Source organism: Oncorhynchus keta, unplaced genomic scaffold (assembly GCF_023373465.1).
Source record: "Oncorhynchus keta strain PuntledgeMale-10-30-2019 unplaced genomic scaffold, Oket_V2 Un_contig_4014_pilon_pilon, whole genome shotgun sequence".
Lineage (NCBI taxonomy): Eukaryota > Metazoa > Chordata > Actinopteri > Salmoniformes > Salmonidae > Oncorhynchus > Oncorhynchus keta.
In genome coordinates this window covers 80,001-98,616 of record NW_026287559.1, presented here as the reverse complement: position 1 = coordinate 98,616, position 18,616 = coordinate 80,001, and the positions used below count along the sequence as shown (strand labels likewise).

Here is an 18,616-nt window from a genome sequence, read left to right as displayed (position 1 = left end):
TGTCTGCCGGTCAGTCCTACCATGTTACTGTCTGTCTGCCGTTCAGTCCTACCATGTTACTGTCTGTCTGCCGTTCAGTCCTACCATGTTACTGTCTGTCTGCCGTTCAGTCCTACCATGTTACTGTCTGTCTGCCGTTCAGTCCTACCATGTTACTGTCTGTCTGTCTGCCGTTCAGTCCTACCATGTTACTGTATGTCTGTCTGCCGTTCAGTCCTACCATGTTACTGTCTGTCTGTCTGCCGTTCAGTCCTACCATGTTACTGTCTGTCTGCCGTTCAGTCCTACCATGTTACTGTCTGTCTGTCTGCCGTTCAGTCCTACCATGTTTCTGACCTTTAAAGTTTAAAGCTCAGTAGAGAAGTTGGTTAATAGTCCAATTCGACAGGCAGTTCTTCAGGGTAGTCTAGTGGTTAGAGTGTAGAGGCGGTAGGGTAGCCTAGTGGTTAGAGTGTAGAGGAGGCAGGGTAGCCTAGTGGTTAGAGTGTAGAGGCGGCAGGGTAGCCTAGTGGTTAGAGTGTAGAGGCGACAGGGTAGCCTAGTGGTTAGAGTGTAGAGGCGGCAGGGTAGCCTAGTGGTTAGAGTGTAGAGGCGGCAGGGTAGCCTAGTGGTTAGAGTGGAGGGGCGGCAGGGTAGCCTAGTGGTTAGAGTGTAGTGGCGGCAGGGTAGCCTAGTGGTTAGAGTGTAGAGGCGGCAGGGTAGCCTAGTGGTTAGAGTGTAGAGGAGGCAGGGTAGCCTAGTGGTTAGAGTGTAGAGGTGGCAGGGTAGCCTAGTGGTTAGAGTGTAGAGGAGGCAGGGTAGCCTAGTGGTTAGAGTGTTGAGGCGGCAGGGTAGCCTAGTGGTTAGAGTGTAGAGGAGGTAGGGTAGCCTAGTGGTTAGAGTGTAGAGGTGGTAGGCTAGTGGTTAGAGTGTAGAGGTGGTAGGCTAGTGGTTAGAGTGTAGAGGTGGTAGGGTAGCCTAGTGGTTAGAGTGTAGAGGTGGTAGGGTAGCCTAGTGGTTAGAGTGTAGAGGAGGCAGGGTAGCCTAGTGGTTAGAGTGTAGAGGTGGTAGGCTAGTGGTTAGAGTGTAGAGGCGGCAGGGTAGCCTAGTGGTTAGAGTGTAGAGGAGGCAGGGTAGCCTAGTGGTTAGAGTGTAGAGGTGGTAGGCTAGTGGTTAGAGTGTAGAGGTGGTAGGGTAGCCTAGTGGTTAGAGTGTAGAGGTGGTAGGGTAGCCTAGTGGTTAGAGTGTAGAGGAGGCAGGGTAGCCTAGTGGTTAGAGTGTAGAGGCGGCAGGGTAGCCTAGTGGTTAGAGTGTAGAGGCGGCAGGGTAGCCTAGTGGTTAGAGTGTAGAGGCGGCAGGGTAGCCTAGTGGTTAGAGTGTAGAGGCGGTAGGGTAGCCTAGTGGTTAGAGTGTAGAGGAGGCAGGGTAGCCTAGTGGTTAGAGTGTAGAGGCGGCAGGGTAGCCTAGTGGTTAGAGTGTAGAGGCGACAGGGTAGCCTAGTGGTTAGAGTGTAGAGGCGGCAGGGTAGCCTAGTGGTTAGAGTGGAGGGGCGGCAGGGTAGCCTAGTGGTTAGAGTGTAGTGGCGGCAGGGTAGCCTAGTGGTTAGAGTGTAGAGGTGGCAGGGTAGCCTAGTGGTTAGAGTGTAGAGGAGGCAGGGTAGCCTAGTGGTTAGAGTGTAGAGGCGGCAGGGTAGCCTAGTGGTTAGAGTGTAGAGGAGGCAGGGTAGCCTAGTGGTTAGAGTGTAGAGGTGGTGTGCTAGTGGTTAGAGTGTAGAGGTGGTAGGCTAGTGGTTAGAGTGTAGAGGTGGTAGGGTAGCCTAGTGGTTAGAGTGTAGAGGTGGTAGGGTAGCCTAGTGGTTAGAGTGTAGAGGAGGCAGGGTAGCCTAGTGGTTAGAGTGTAGAGGTGGTAGGCTAGTGGTTAGAGTGTAGAGGCGGCAGGGTAGCCTAGTGGTTAGAGTGTAGAGGAGGCAGGGTAGCCTAGTGGTTAGAGTGTAGAGGTGGTAGGCTAGTGGTTAGAGTGTAGAGGTGGTAGGGTAGCCTAGTGGTTAGAGTGTAGAGGTGGTAGGGTAGCCTAGTGATTAGAGTGTAGAGGAGGCAGGGTAGCCTAGTGGTTAGAGTGTAGAGGCGGCAGGGTAGCCTAGTGGTTAGAGTGTAGAGGCGGCAGGGTAGCCTAGTGGTTAGAGTGTAGAGGTGGCAGGGTAGCCTAGTGGTTAGAGTGTAGAGGCGGCAGGGTAGCCTAGTGGTTAGAGTGTAGAGGAGGCAGGTAGCCTAGTGGTTAGAGTGTAGAGGAGGTAGGGTAGCCTAGTGGTTAGAGTGTAGAGGCAGCAGGGTAGCCTAGTGGTTAGAGTGTAGAGGAGGTAGGGTAGCCTAGTGGTTAGAGTTTAGAGGCGGCAGGGTAGCCTAGTGGTTAGAGTGTAGAGGCGGCAGGGTAGCCTAGTGGTTAGAGTGTAGAGGTGGCAGGGTAGCCTAGTGGTTAGAGTGTAGAGGCGGCAGGGTAGCCTAGTGGTTAGAGTGTAGAGGCGGCAGGGTAGCCTAGTGGTTAGAGTGTAGAGGCGGCAGGGTAGCCTAGTGGTTAGAGTGTAGAGGCGGCAGGGTAGCCTAGTGGTTAGAGTGTAGAGGAGGCAGGGTAGCCTAGTGGTTAGAGTGTAGAGGTGGTAGGGTAGCCTAGTGGTTAGAGTGTAGAGGAGGCAGGGTAGCCTAGTGGTTAGAGTGTAGAGGAGGCAGGGTAGCCTAGTGGTTAGAGTGTAGAGGAGGCAGGGTAGCCTAGTGGTTAGAGTGTAGAGGAGGCAGGGCAGCCTAGTGGTTAGAGTGTAGAGGAGGCAGGGTAGCCTAGTGGTTAGAGTGTAGAGGAGGCAGGGTAGCCTAGTGGTTAGAGTGTAGAGGTGGTAGGCTAGTGGTGGTTAGAGTGTAGAGGTGGTAGGGTAGCCTAGTGGTTAGAGTGTAGAGGTGGTAGGGTAGCCTAGTGGTTAGAGTGTAGAGGAGGCAGGGTAGCCTAGTGGTTAGAGTGTAGAGGCGGCAGGGTAGCCTAGTGGTTAGAGTGTAGAGGCGGCAGGGTAGCCTAGTGGTTAGAGTGTAGAGGTGGCAGGGTAGCCTAGTGGTTAGAGTGGAGGCGGCAGGGTAGCCTAGTGGTTAGAGTGTAGAGGAGGCAGGTAGCCTAGTGGTTAGAGTGTAGAGGAGGTAGGGTAGCCTAGTGGTTAGAGTGTAGAGGCAGCAGGGTAGCCTAGTGGTTAGAGTGTAGAGGAGGCAGGGTAGCCTAGTGGTTAGAGTGTAGAGGCGGCAGGGTAGCCTAGTGGTTAGAGTGTAGAGGCGGCAGGGTAGCCTAGTGGTTAGAGTGTAGAGGAGGCAGGGTAGCCTAGTGGTTAGAGTGTAGAGGCGGCAGGGTAGCCTAGTGGTTAGAGTGTAGAGGCGGCAGGGTAGCCTAGTGGTTAGAGTGTAGAGGCGGCAGGGTAGCCTAGTGGTTAGAGTGTAGAGGAGGCAGGGTAGCCTAGTGGTTAGAGTGTAGAGGAGGCAGGGTAGCCTAGTGGTTAGAGTGTAGAGGTGGTAGGGTAGCCTAGTGGTTAGAGTGTAGAGGAGGCAGGGTAGCCTAGTGGTTAGAGTGTAGAGGAGGCAGGGTAGCCTAGTGGTTAGAGTGTAGAGGAGGCAGGGTAGCCTAGTGGTTAGAGTGTAGAGGAGGCAGGGCAGCCTAGTGGTTAGAGTGTAGAGGAGGCAGGGTAGCCTAGTGGTTAGAGTGTAGAGGAGGCAGGGCAGCCTAGTGGTTAGAGTGTAGAGGAGGCAGGGTAGCCTAGTGGTTAGAGTGTAGAGGAGGCAGGGTAGCCTAGTGGTTAGAGTGTAGAGGAGGCAGGGTAGCCTAGTGGTTAGAGACAGGCAGCCTAGTGGTTAGAGTGTAGAGGAGGCAGGGTAGCCTAGTGGTTAGAGACAGGCAGCCTAGTGGTTAGAGTGTAGAGGAGGCAGGGTAGCCTAGTGGTTAGAGTCAGGCAGCCTAGTGGTTAGAGTGTAGAGGAGGCAGGGTAGCCTAGTGGTTAGAGACAGGCAGCCTAGTGGTTAGAGTGTAGAGGAGGCAGGGTAGCCTAGTGGTTAGAGTGTTGGACTAGTAACCAAAAGGTTGCAAGTTCGAATCCCCGAGCTGACAAGGTACAAATCTGTCGTTCTGCCCCTGAACAGGCAGTTAACCCACTGTTCCTAGACCAGTTAACCCACTGTTCCTAGACCAGTTAACCCACTGTTCCTAAAAAAATAAGAATTTGTTCTTAACTGACTTGCCTAGTTAAATAAAGATAAAATAAAATAAAAAAATAGTCAAAGCAGCAAAGTTACGGAAGCCAAGAGAGGCACTAAACATATTCAATATACGAACTGCTCAATACATCACAGAGAGTTGAATCCTATAAACATAGTCAATATACGAACTGCTCAATATATCACAGAGAGTTGAATCATATAAACATAGTCAATATACGAACTTCTCAATACATCACAGAGAGTTGAAACATAGTCAATATACGAACTGCTCAATACATCACAGAGAGTTGAATCCTATAAACATAGTCAATATACGAACTGCTCAATACATCACAGAGAGTTGAACTATAAAAACATATTCAATATACGAACTGCTCAATATATCACAGAGAGTTGAATCCTATAAACATAGTCAATATACGAACTGCTCAATATATCACAGAGAGTTGAATCATAGAAACATAGTCAATATACGAACTGCTCAATACATCACAGAGAGTTGAACTATAAAAACCATTTGCAACATCAGATTTGTTGAATCAATTGTTTTTGTAAACGTTACCATAGTGATAACAGAGACTCCTGTGTTAGAAGGTAACACACAGTGAAGGTCTTCCACAGTTATACTAGAGTCGACAGCCTGACTCTAGTGTGTCCCAGGGTACTTACAAAACCATCCATAGCCCAGGTCTCCTCGGTAACCCGGCTATACGTGCTGTGGGCCAGGGCTTTCATGTGGTACAGCAGGAGCATTAACCTGGCCTCGCGATTCTTATACACTCCTAGAGGAGAGGAGAGGGAGAGAGGAGAGGAGAGGAGAGGAGATGAGAGGAGAGGAGAGGAGAGTGGAGAGGGAAGGGGAGGAGGAGGAGAGGAGAGGAGAGAGGGAGAGGAGAGGAGAGGAGAGGGAGAGGGAAGGGGAGGAGAGGAGAGGAGAGGAGGGAAGGGAAGGGGATAGGAGGGGAGGGGGGGACGGGAGGGGAGGGGAGGGAGGGGAGAGATGAGTGGAGAGGAGGGGAGAGGGAAGGAGAGAGGAGAGATGAGGAGAGGAGAGATGAGAGGAGGGGCAAGGGGATAGGAGAGGAGGGGAGGGGCGAGAGGAGAGGAGAGGAGAGGAGAGATGATAGGAGGGGAGGAGAGATGATAGGAGGGGAGAGGGAAGGGGCGGGGATAAGAGAGGGAAGGGAAGAGGAGAGATGATTGGAGGGGAGAGGGAAGGGGCGGGGATAAGAGAGGAGGGGAGGGGATAAGAGAGGGAAGGGAAGGGAAGGAGGGAGATAGGAGAGGAGAGGAGGGGATAAGAGAGGGAAAGGAAGGGAGGGAGATAGGAGAGGAGGGAAGGGAAAAGGAGAGGAGAGGGAAGGGGGAGAGGAGTCAGCACAAATTACAATAGACCTCTTTTCAACCAATTCGATTTCTGCCAGTAAACCTATGAATACGGTGAGACACACCCACAACATGCATGTAACAACAACAACAACAACAACAACAACAACAACAACAGCAACAACAAACAACTAAAAGCAGAAAAAGGTGACATGATAAACGAACGTACCAGAAAGCAGGAATTCCACGTTGCTGTCGTTTAGCGTGGCGTTCACTATTCCCGTGCTGCTATTAAAACGAGTGACGGTCAAAGACATCGGATGTTTCTGACTCTTATAATCATAGGAGCCTCTCCAGATGAAATGAGGGGCGAAGACGTCATCGGGGACTGGAATACAGGACGTTACACAGACCTTAGCAAATACAGATCATTCATTACGTAGAGCCATATAAAACATTAGGATTTATTTAGTTCATTTGTTGGTTTTTTTCCACCGTCCATTTATTATGTCATGGAAAGAGCAGGTGTTCTTCCTGTTTTATCCACTCAGTATGGATAACTACCATAAGTGGCTATGGAACAATCCCCTTTGTAAATTTACTGTATTCTTCTTATCATGTAAATTTACTGTATTCTTCTTATCATGTAAATGTACTGTATTCTTATCATGTAAAGTTACTGTATTCTTCTTATCATGTAAATGTACTGTATTCTTCTTATCATGTACATTTACTGTATTCTTCTTATCATGTAAAGTTACTGTATTCTTCTTATCATGTAAATTTACTGTATTCTTCTTATCATGTAAAGTTACTGTATTCTTCTTACCATGTACATTTACTGTATTCTTCTTATCATGTAAAGTTACTGTATTCTTATCATGTAAAGTTACTGTATTCTTCTTACCATGTACATTTACTGTATTCTTCTTATCATGTAAAGTTACTGTGTTCTTCTTACCATGTACATTTACTGTATTCTTCTTATCATGTAAAGTTACTGTATTCTTATCATGTAAAGTTACTGTATTCTTCTTATCATGTAAAATTACTGTATTCTTCTTACCATGTACATTTACTGTATTCTTCTTATCATGTAAAGTTACTGTATTCTTCTTACCATGTACATTTACTGTATTCTTCTTATCATGTAAATGTACTGTATTCTTCTTATTATGTAAAGTTACTGTATTCTTCTTATCATGTAAAGTTACTGTATTCTTCTTACCATGTACATTTACTGTATTCTTCTTATCATGTAAATGTACTGTATTCTTCTTATCATGTAAAGTTACTGTATTCTTCTTACCGTGTATGTTGGGGCTTGGCGTTCCATGTAAGGTTACGGTAGGTTTCTCCGTCTGTTTGGAGCCCACTGGAAAGAAACATAGAATTATGTATCTCACAAATCGGCGCTGTTTCAGAGCACAGCAGAAACGCCCTCGGGATGTTATCAAAAATAAACACTTTCATGACTGTGTTGCTAACACAGTACCTCTACTTAATGTTGCAGAGCCTGCAAGGAAGACACATACTGTGTGTGTGTGTGTGTGTGTGTGTGTGTGTGTGTGTGTGTGTGTGTGTGTGTGTGTGTGTGTGTGTGTGTGTGTGTGTGTGTGTGTGTGTGTGTGTGTGTGTGTGTGTGTGTGTGTGTGTGTATGTGTGTGTGTGTGGGTGCACATTTTACATCAGCTCTCAGAGAATAGAGTTGCTAACGCAACACAACATGACAGTTACTGAGATACAACGGCACCGCGGAAAATATGTAGACGCTTCTTCCAGGTGCTGTTTATGGCAGGAAGAGATCCTTCCCAGGTGCTGTTTATGGCAGGAAGAGATTCTTCCAGGTGCTGTTTATGGCAGGAAGAGATCCTTCCCAGGTGCTGTTTATGGCAGGAAGAGATCCTTCCAGGTGCTGTTTATGGCAGGAAGAGATCCTTCCCAGGTGCTGTTTATGGCAGGAAGAGATTCTTTCCAGGTGCTGTTTATGGCAGGAAGAGATTCTTTCCAGGTGCTGTTTATGGCAGGAAGAGATTCTTTCCAGGTGCTGTTTATGGCAGGAAGAGATTCTTCCAGGTGCTGTTTATGGCAGGAAGAGATTCTTTCCAGGTGCTGTTTATGGCAGGAAGAGATTCTTCCAGGTGCTGTTTATGGCAGGAAGAGATTCTTTCCAGGTGCTGTTTATGGCAGGAAGAGATTCTTCCAGGTGCTGTTTATGGCAGGAAGAGATTCTTCCAGGTGCTGTTTATGGCAGGAAGAGATTCTTTCCAGGTGCTGTTTATGGCAGGAAGAGATTCTTCCAGGTGCTGTTTATGGCAGGAAGAGATTCTTCCAGGTGCTGTTTATGGCAGGAAGAGATTCTTTCCAGGTGCTGTTTATGGCAGGAAGAGATTCTTCCAGGTGCTGTTTATGGCAGGAAGAGATTCTTTCCAGGTGCTGTTTATGGCAGGAAGAGATTCTTTCCAGGTGCTGTTTATGGCAGGAAGAGATTCTTTCCAGGTGCTGTTTATGGCAGGAAGAGATTCTTTCAGGTGCTGTTTATGGCAGGAAGAGATTCTTTCCAGGTGCTGTTTATGGCAGGAAGTAACAACTGAGTATCAAAAACAACAGAATGTAAAAACCACCCACTTGGAAAGGAAACGATGAACCGCCAGTCTTTTTAAAAGTTGCGTGAGCTTTCACATTGTGTTTTTGGACACTCAGTTCTGCTATAACCATGACCTTGAAGTTACAGTACTTCTGTCCAGCCATAACCAGCTTTCTACAGTACTTCTGTTCCAGCCATAACCAGCTTTCTACAGTACTTCTGTTCCAGCCATAACCAGCTTTCTACAGTACTTCTGTCCAGCCATAACCAGCTTTCTACAGTACTTCTGTTCCAGCCATAACCAGCTTTCTACAGTACTTCTGTTCCAGCCATAACCAGCTTTCTACAGTACTTCTGTTCCAGCCATAACCAGCTTTCTACAGTACTTCTGTTCCAGCCATAACCAGCTTTCTACAGTACTTCTGTCCCAGCCATAACCAGCTTTCTACAGTACTTCTGTCCAGCCATAACCAGCTTTCTACAGTACTTCTGCCCAGTCATAACCAGCTTTCTACAGTACTTCTGTTCCAGCCATAACCAGCTTTCTACAGTACTTCTGTCCAGCCATAACCAGCTTTCTACAGTACTTCTGTTCCAACCATAACCAGCTTTCTACAGTACTTCTGTCCAGCCATAACCAGCTTTCTACAGTACTTCTGTCCAGCCATAACCAGCTTTCTACAGTACTTCTGTTCCAGCCATAACCAGCTTTCTACAGTACTTCTGTCCAGTCATAACCAGCTTTCTACAGTACTTCTGTTCCAGTCATAACCAGCTTTCTACAGTACTTCTGTTCCAGACATAACCAGCTTTCTACAGTACTTCTGTCCAGCCATAACCAGCTTTCTACAGTACTTCTGTTCCAACCATAACCAGCTTTCTACAGTACTTCTGTTCCAACCATAACCAGCTTTCTACAGTACTTCTGTTCCAACCATAACCAGCTTTCTACAGTACTTCTGTTCCAACCATAACCAGCTTTCTACAGTACTTCTGTTCCAGCCATAACCAGCTTTCTACAGTACTTCTGTTCCAGCCATAACCAGCTTTCTACAGTACTTCTGTTCCAGCCATAACCAGCTTTCTACAGTACTTCTGTTCCAGCCATAACCAGCTTTCTACAGTACTTCTGTTCCAGCCATAACCAGCTTTCTACAGTACTTCTGTTCCAACCATAACCAGCTTTCTACAGTACTTCTGTTCCAGCCATAACCAGCTTTCTACAGTACTTCTGTTCCAGCCATAACCAGCTTTCTACAGTACTTCTGTCCAGACATAACCAGCTTTCTACAGTACTTCTGTTCCAACCATAACCAGCTTTCTACAGTACTTCTGTCCAGCCATAACCAGCTTTCTACAGTACTTCTGTCCAGCCATAACCAGCTTTCTACAGTACTTCTGTTCCAGCCATAACCAGCTTTCTACAGTACTTCTGTCCAGCCATAACCAGCTTTCTACAGTACTTCTGTCCAGCCATAACCAGCTTTCTACAGTACTTCTGTCCCAGTCATAACCAGCTTTCTACACTACTTCTATACTTACTTGTCACATTTAGATATCTATTGTTTGTTCTCATCACTGGCATTGTATCTGTCAAGTAGTGTTGGAAACATATATCAATATCATAGTATAAAACCAGATAGACTTCATTTCCCTACCTCTGCAGATGGGGACCTTACCGGTCCAGCTTCCATCAGACCTGCAGACCCTGTGTTCTGACCCCCCAGACAGGATGAAGCCAGGCTGGCAGGAGTAGAGCAGGGTGTAGCCATACGGAGCCAGCTCCATCCCAACCACGTCTGCATTGGGAGGGGACTTGGGCTGCTTACACGAATGGGCTGCAGAGAGAACACACACACACACACAGAGTTAATCAGGGACGTGAACAGGGAAACATATTACAGAGGCTTGTGAAAGTATTTACTCCCCTTGGAATTTTCCCTATTTTGTTGCCTTACAACCTGGAAATATATATATATTTTTTTTTGGGGGGGGGGGGACCAAGAAATAACACTAGAAAACAGAAAACTTGAATGTGTATAATTATTCACCCCCTCAAAGTCAATACTTTGTAGAAACACCTTGTGCAGCAATTACAGCTGCAAGTCTCTTGGGGTATGTCTCTATAAGTTTGGCACATCTATTCACTGGGATCTTTGCCCATTCTTCAAGGCAAAACTGTTTCAGCTCCATCAAGTTGGATGGGTTCCACTGGTGTACACTTTAAGTCATACCACAGATTCTCAATTGGATTGAGGTCTGAGCTTTGACAAGACCATTACAAGACATTTAAATGTTTCCCCTTAAACCATTTGAGTGTTGCTTTAGCAGTATGCTTAGGGTCATTGTCCTGCTGGAAGGTGAACCTCCATCCCAGTCTCAAATCGCTGAAAGACTGAAACAGGTTTCCCTCAATAATTTCCCTGTATTTAGCGCCATCCATCATTCCTTCAATTCTGACCAGTTTCCCAGTTCCTGCCGATGAAAAACATCCCCACAACATGATGCTGCCACCACCATGCTTCACTGTGGGGATGGTGTTCTCGGGGAGATGAGAGGTGCAAACCCAACACGGGTTTGCACCAGAAATGGCATTTTCCTTGATGGCCAAAAAGCTACATTTTAGTCTCATCTGACCAGAGTACCTTCTTTCCATATGTCTGGGGAGTCTCCCACATGCCTTTTGGCGAAACACCAAACGTGTTTTCTTATTTTCTTCTTTAAGCTTATTTTTTTATCCTATGGACAGATATTCCAATCTCCGCTGTGGAGCTTTGCAGCTCCTTCAGTATTATCTTTGATCTCTTTGGTGCCTCTCTGATTAATGCCATCTTTGCCTGCTCCGTGCTCTTTGGTAGGTGGCCCTCTCTTTGGTAGGTGGCCCTCTCTTTGGTAGGTGGCCCTCTCTTTGGTAGGTGGCCCTCTCTTTGGTAGGTGGCCCTCTCTTTGGCAGGTGGCCCTCTCTTTGGTAGGTGGCCCTCTCTTTGGTAGGTGGCCCTCTCTTTGGTAGGTGGCCCTCTCTTTGGTAGGTGGCCCTCTCTTTGGTAGGTGGCCCTCTCTTTGGTAGGTGGCCCTCTCTTTGGCAGGTGGCCCTCTCTTTGGTAGGTGGCCCTCTCTTTGGTAGGTGGCCCTCTCTTTGGTAGGTGGCCCTCTCTTTGGTAGGTGGCCCTCTCTTTGGTAGGTGGCCCTCTCTTTGGCAGGTTTGTTGTGATGACACAATCTTTCCATTTTTTTTTAAATAATGGATTTAACGGTGCGCTGTGGGGATGTTCAAAGTTTCAGATATTTTTTCATAACCCAACCGTGGTCTGTACTTCTCCACTACTTTGTCCCTGACCTGTTTGGAGAGCTCCTTGGTCTTCATGGTGCCGTTTGCTTGGTGGTGCCCCTTGCTTAGTGGTGTTGCAGACTCTTGGGCCTTTCAGAACAGGTGTATATTTACTGTCATGTGACACTTAGATTGCACACAGGTGGACTTTATTTAACTAACTATGTGACTTCTGAAGGTAATTGGTTGCACCAGATCTTGTTTAGGGGCTTCTAAGTAAAGGGGGTGAATACATATGAACACACCAATTTTCCGTTTTTTAAAAATATTTTTAATTTTTTAAAACAGGTTATTTTTTCTAGTTCACCTCACCAATTTTGTGTATGTCCATTACATGAAATCCAAATAAAACATCTATTTAAATTACAGGTTGAATTGCAACAAAATAGTAAAAACACCAAGGGGGATGAACACTTTTGCAAGCCGCTGTAGGTCAACACCAGGGATGGGCAAGGCCCTGTAGGTCAACACCAGGGATGGGCAAGGCCCTGTAGGTCAACACCAGGGATGGGCAAGGCTCTGTAGGTCAACACCAGGGATGGGCAAGGCCCTGTAGGTCAACACCAGGGATGGGCAAGGCGCTGTAGGTCAACAGCAGGGATGGGCAAGGCCCTGTAGGTCAACACCAGGGATGGGCAAGGCCCTGTAGGTCAACACCAGGGATGGGCAAGGCCCTGTAGGTCAACACCAGGGATGGGCAAGGCCCTGTAGGTCAACACCAGGGATGGGCAAGGCCCTGTAGGTCAACAGCAGGGATGGGCAAGGTGCTGTAGGTCAACACCAGGGATGGGCAAGGCCCTGTAGGTCAACAGCAGGGATGGGCAAGGCCCTGTAGGTCAACACCAGGGATGGGCAAGGCCCTGTAGGTCAACACCAGGGATGGGCAAGGCCCTGTAGGTCAACACCAGGGATGGGCAAGGCCCTGTAGGTCAACACCAGGGATGGGCAAGGCCCTGTAGGTCAACACCAGGGATGGGCAAGGCCCTGTAGGTCAACACCAGGGATGGGCAAGGCCCTGTAGGTCAACACCAGGGATGGGCAAGGCCCTGTAGGTCAACACCAGGGATGGGCAAGGCGCTGTAGGTCAACACCAGGGATGGGCAAGGCGCTGTAGGTCAACACCAGGGATGGGCAAGGCCCTGTAGGTCAACACCAGGGATGGGCAAGGCGCTGTAGGTCAACACCAGGGATGGGCAAGGCCCTGTAGGTCAACACCAGGGATGGGCAAGGCGCTGTAGGTCAACACCAGGGATGGGCAAGGCGCTGTAGGTCAACACCAGGGATGGGCAAGGCGCTGTAGGTCAACACCAGGGATGGGCAAGGCCCTGTAGGTCAACACCAGGGATGGGCAAGGCCCTGTAGGTCAACACCAGGGATGGGCAAGGCCCTGTAGGTCAACACCAGGGATGGGCAAGGCGCTGTAGGTCAACACCAGGGATGGGCAAGGCGCTGTAGGTCAACACCAGGGATGGGCAAGGCCCTGTAGGTCAACACCAGGGATGGGCAAGGCCCTGTAGGTCAACACCAGGGATGGGCAAGGCCCTGTAGGTCAACAGCAGGGATGGGCAACTTTGATGGGGATGGATTCCACAAAATAACTGAACTCATTACGTGGATATTATTATTTTTTTTCTGCTTGGCCTAAAGCAAGTTGTTGGTCAACTGAGAGAGCAGTAGATAGGTTGCCTCCCAAATAGAACACTATTCCCGATATAGTGTACTACTTTAGATCAGGGCCCAAATGGCACCCAATTCACAGCAGTGAACTGGCCCTTCATGATGATTTAGTGACATTAACTCTAATAGGAAATAGGGAGGATGGAAGGGCTGTGTTCTGCTCCATCACAGAGAGAAGATGGAGGAGGGAATGAGGGAGGAGGAGAGGGAGGAGGAGAGGGCTGTGTTCTGCTCAATCACAGAGAGAAGATGGAGGAGGGCATGAGGGAGGAGGAGAGGGCTGTGTTCTGCTCCATCACAGAGAGAAGATGGAGGAGGGCATGAGGGAGGAGGAGAGGGCTGCGTTCTGCTCAATCACAGAGAGAAGATGGAGGAGGGACAGGACAGGACCAGACAGGACAGGAGCACACAGGACCAGACAGGACAGGATCAGACAGGACCAGACAGGACAGGAGCAGACAGGACAGGAGCACACAGGACCAGACAGGACAGGAGCAGACAGGACAGGAGCACACAGGACCAGACAGGACAGGAGCAGACAGGACAGGAGCACACAGGACCAGACAGGACAGGACCAGACAGGACAGGAGCACACAGGACCAGACAGGACAGGACCAGACAGGACCAGACAGGACAGGAGCAGACAGGACAGGAGCACACAGGACCAGACAGGACAGGAGCAGACAGGACAGGAGCACACAGGACCAGACAGGACAGGACCAGACAGGACAGGAGCACACAGGACCAGACAGGACAGGATCAGACAGGACCAGAGGACAGGAGCACACAGGACCAGACAGGACAGGATCAGACAGGAGCAGACAGGACAGGAGCAGACAGGACAGGAGCACACAGGACCAGACAGGACAGGACCAGACAGGACAGGAGCACACAGGACCAGACAGGACAGGAGCCGACAGGACAGGACCACACCACATGGCAGTGCAGTAGACAGATCAGACAGACCACTGAGATACTGTACATAAATAACCACACAGACACACCATTGGGGTACGCCTGGAGGATACAGATGTTGTATTAGCTAACGAAGCATTTTTCCCATCAAAGGGTAATTCCAATGGGAATTTTGTCTAGGGGAGTAGTTATGATAATAGTGATTATGAAATATCATTTTCATCAGCAATAAATCATAATCCTATGCAAATGTGTACAGTAGTAATGTTTCCTTTTAATGTCGGATGAATCAGTGTAAATAGCAGGCACTTATCACTCTTAAAATACTAATGTTGAATACATCAGTCGTGTGATGTGGCGTGTCCCAGAGGAAAAGCCCCTCTGGCTTCAAACTGACAGCGATTGGCCAGGCAACATTCTACAGGACTTCATAGGGAAACTGACAGCGATTGGCCAGGCAACATTCTACACACTTCACAGGGAAACTGACAGCGATTGGCCAGGCAACATTCTACACACTTCAGGAAACTGACAGCGATTGGCCAGGCAACATTCTACACACTTCATAGGGAAACTGACAGCAGGCCAGGCAACATTCTACACACTTCACAGGGAAACTGACAGGATTGACAGGCAACATTCTACACACTTCATAGGGAAACTGACAGGATTGGCCCGGAACATTCTACAGGACTTCATAGGGAAACTGACCAGCGATTGGCCAGGCAACATTCTACACACTTCATAGGGAAACTGATAGCGATTGGCCAGGCAACATTCTACACACTTCATAGGAAACTGACAGGATTGGCCAGGCAACATTCTACACACTTCATAGGGAAACTGGACAGGATTGGCCCGGCAACATTCTACCAGACAGGACAGGGAAACTGGACAGCGAGGCCAGGCAACATTCTACACACTTCATAGGAAACTGACAGCATTGGCCAGACAACATTCTAGACACTTCATAGGAGCAACTGACAGCGAGGACAGGCAACATTCTACAGGACTTCAGGGGAAACTGATAGCAGACTGGGACAGGCAACATTCTACACACTTCATAGGGAAACTGACAGCGAGGCCAGGCAACATTCTACCACTTCATGGGGAAACTGATAGCGATTGGCCAGGCAACATTCTACACACTTCATAGGGAAACTGACAGCGATTGGCCAGGCAACATTCTACACACTTCATAGGAAACTGATAGCGATTGGCCAGGCAACATTCTACACACTTCATAGGGAAACTGACAGCGATTGGCCAGGCAACATTCTACACACTTCATGGGGAAACTGATGTTGATTGGCCAGGCAACATCACACACTTCATGGGGAAACTGATTGTCTTGGGGCAACATTCTACACACTTCATAGGGAAACTGACAGCGATTGGCATCAGGCAACATTCTACACACTTCATGGGGAAACTGATAGCGATTGGCCAGGCAACATTCTACACACTTCATAGGGAAACTGACAGCGATTGGCCAGGCAACATTCTACACACTTCATAGGGAAACTGACAGCGATTGGCCAGGCAACATTCTGGCTTCATGGGGAAACTGACAGCGATTGGCCAGGCAACATTCTACACACTTCACAGGAAACTGACAGCGATTGGCCAGGCAACATTCTACACACTTCATAGGAAACTGATAGCGATTGGCCAGGCAACATTCTACACACTTCACAGGGAAACTGACAGCGATTGGCCAGGCAACATTCTACACACTTCATAGGGAAACTGACAGCGATTGGCCAGGCAACATTCTACACACTTCATGGGGAAACTGACAGCGATTGGCCAGGCAACATTCTACACACTTCATAGGGAAACTGATAGCGATTGGCCAGGCAACATTCTACACACTTCATAGGGAAACTGACAGCGATTGGCCAGGCAACATTCTACACACTTCATAGGGAAACTGACAGCGATTGGCCCGGCAACATTCTACACACTTCAGGCTACACTACATATCAGTAATCATGTCAACAACACTTCACTGGCAGACACACTCATAATGGCATGGTGTTGATTGCAGAGTGGAGCAGGAGATTCATGGAAAGGGAGGACGGAGAAGAGAGGAGAGAGGGATAGAGGACTGGCCAGGAAGAGGAGAGAGGATTAGAGGATAGAGGACTGAGGAAGAGGAGAGGTTGTGAGAGCAGAGAGAGGACTGAGGAAGACGAGAGAAGAGAGAGGAAAGAGCAAAGAGAGGGAAGAGCAGAGAGAGGAGAGAGGAGGGGGTTGAGGAATAGGAGAGGGGAGAGAGGAGAGGGGATAGGAAGAGGAGAGAGTAGGGGAACTGAGGAATAGGAGAGGGAGAGAGGAGAGCGGACTGAGGAAGAGGAGAGGGGACTGAAGAAGAGGTCAGGAGAGGAAGATGACAGAGGAAGAGATAAGGAGAGCTCACGGATGCATGTTGGTTGAGATCCGCTCCAGGTGAGGTCAGACAGGCAGAGTCGGGTGGTGGAACCCTGGAGTAGGTGGCCCTGCTGGCACTGGAACTCCACCTTACTGCCCACCTGGTTCAGAGAGACAGACAGACATTACTAAACTCCACCTTACTGTCCACCTGGTTCAGAGAGACAGACAGACATTACTAAACTCCACCTTACTGTCCACCTGGTTCAGAGAGACAGACAGACATTACTAAACTCCACCTTACTGTCCACCTGGTTCAGAGAGACAGACAGACATTACTAAACTCCACCTTACTGCCCACCTGGTTCAGAGAGACAGACAGACATTACTAAACTCCACCTTACTGCCCACCTGGTTCAGAGAGACAGACAGACATTACTAAACTCCACCTTACTGCCCACCTGGTTCAGAGAGACAGACAGACATTACTAAACTCCACCTTACTGCCCACCTGGTTCAGAGAGACAGACAGACATTACTAAACTCCACCTTACTGCCCACCTGGTTCAGAGAGACAGACAGACATTACTAAACTCCACCTTACTGCCCACCTGGTTCAGAGAGACAGACAGACATTACTAAACTCCACCTTACTGCCCACCTGGTTCAGAGAGACAGACAGACATTACTAAACTCCACCTTACTGTCCACCTGGTTCAGAGAGACAGACAGACATTACTAAACTCCACCTTACTGCCCACCTGGTTCAGAGAGACAGACAGACATTACTAAACTCCACCTTACTGCCCACCTGGTTCAGAGAGACAGACAGACATTACTAAACTCCACCTTACTGCCCACCTGGTTCAGAGAGACAGACAGACATTACTAAACTCCACCTTACTGCCCACCTGGTTCAGAGAGACAGACAGACATTACTAAACTCCACCTTACTGCCCACCTGGTTCAGAGAGACAGACAGACATTACTAAACTCCACCTTACTGTCCACCTGGTTCAGAGAGACAGACAGACATTACTAAACTCCTTACTGCCCACCTGGTTCAGAGAGACAGACAGACATTACTAAACTCCACCTTACTGTCCACCTGGTTCAGAGAGACAGACAGACATTACTAAACTCCACCTTACTGCCCACCTGGTTCAGAGAGACAGACAGACATTACTAAACTCCACCTTACTGCCCACCTGGTTCAGAGAGACAGACAGACATTACTAAACTCCACCTTACTGCCCACCTGGTTCAGAGAGACAGACAGACATTACTAAACTCCACCTTACTGTCCACCTGGTTCAGAGAGACAGACAGACATTACTAAACTCCACCTTACTGTCCACCTGGTTCAGAGAGACAGACAGACATTACTAAACTCCACCTTACTGCCCACCTGGTTCAGAGAGACAGACAGACATTACTAAACTCCACCTTACTGCCCACCTGGTTCAGAGAGACAGACAGACATTACTAAACTCCACCTTACTGCCCACCTGGTTCAGAGAGACAGACAGACATTACTAAACTCCACCTTACTGTCCACCTGGTTCAGAGAGACAGACAGACATTACTAAACTCCACCTTACTGCCCACCTGGTTCAGAGAGACAGACAGACATTACTAAACTCCACCTTACTGCCCACCTGGTTCAGAGAGACAGACAGACATTACTAAACTCCACCTTACTGCCCACCTGGTTCAGAGAGACAGACAGACATTACTAAACTCCACCTTACTGTCCACCTGGTTCAGAGAGACAGACAGACATTACTAAACTCCACCTTACTGTCCACCTGGTTCAGAGAGACAGACAGACATTACTAAACTCCACCTTACTGTCCACCTGGTTCAGAGAGACAGACAGACATTACTAAACTCCACCTTACTGTCCACCTGGTTCAGAGAGACAGACAGACATTACTAAACTCCACCTTACTGCCCACCTGGTTCAGAGAGACAGACAGACATTACTAAACTCCACCTTACTGCCGACCTGGTTCAGAGAGACAGACAGACAGACATTACCAAACTCCACCTTACTGCCCACCTGGTTCAGAGAGACAGACAGACATTACTAAACTCCACCTTACTGCCCACCTGGTTCAGAGAGACAGACAGACAGACATTACCAAACTCCACCTTACTGCCCACCTGGTTCAGAGAGACAGACAGACATTA

General features: G+C 48.4%; 1 protein-coding gene and 1 long non-coding RNA gene across 2 annotated transcripts in view; one reads left to right on the top strand and one right to left on the bottom strand.

Annotated features, from left to right (window-relative positions):
- LOC127924426 (CUB and sushi domain-containing protein 3-like) overlaps positions 1 to 18,616 on the bottom strand; it is a gene marked incomplete at its 5' end in the record, with an annotated part of 100,439 nt that overhangs the window by 5,725 nt on the left and 76,098 nt on the right. Inside the window, 5 exons of the mRNA XM_052509162.1 lie at positions 4,887 to 4,999; positions 5,773 to 5,931; positions 6,853 to 6,918; positions 9,789 to 9,968; positions 16,473 to 16,584. Coding sequence (XP_052365122.1) covers positions 4,887 to 4,999; positions 5,773 to 5,931; positions 6,853 to 6,918; positions 9,789 to 9,968; positions 16,473 to 16,584 — 630 coding nt within the window. The remainder of the gene's footprint in view (positions 1 to 4,886; positions 5,000 to 5,772; positions 5,932 to 6,852; positions 6,919 to 9,788; positions 9,969 to 16,472; positions 16,585 to 18,616) is intronic.
- On the top strand, positions 2,347 to 3,748 carry LOC127924427 (uncharacterized). The gene is made up of 3 exons (XR_008117894.1): positions 2,347 to 2,629; positions 2,991 to 3,056; positions 3,252 to 3,748. It is a non-coding gene; the product is annotated as an uncharacterized LOC127924427 (long non-coding RNA).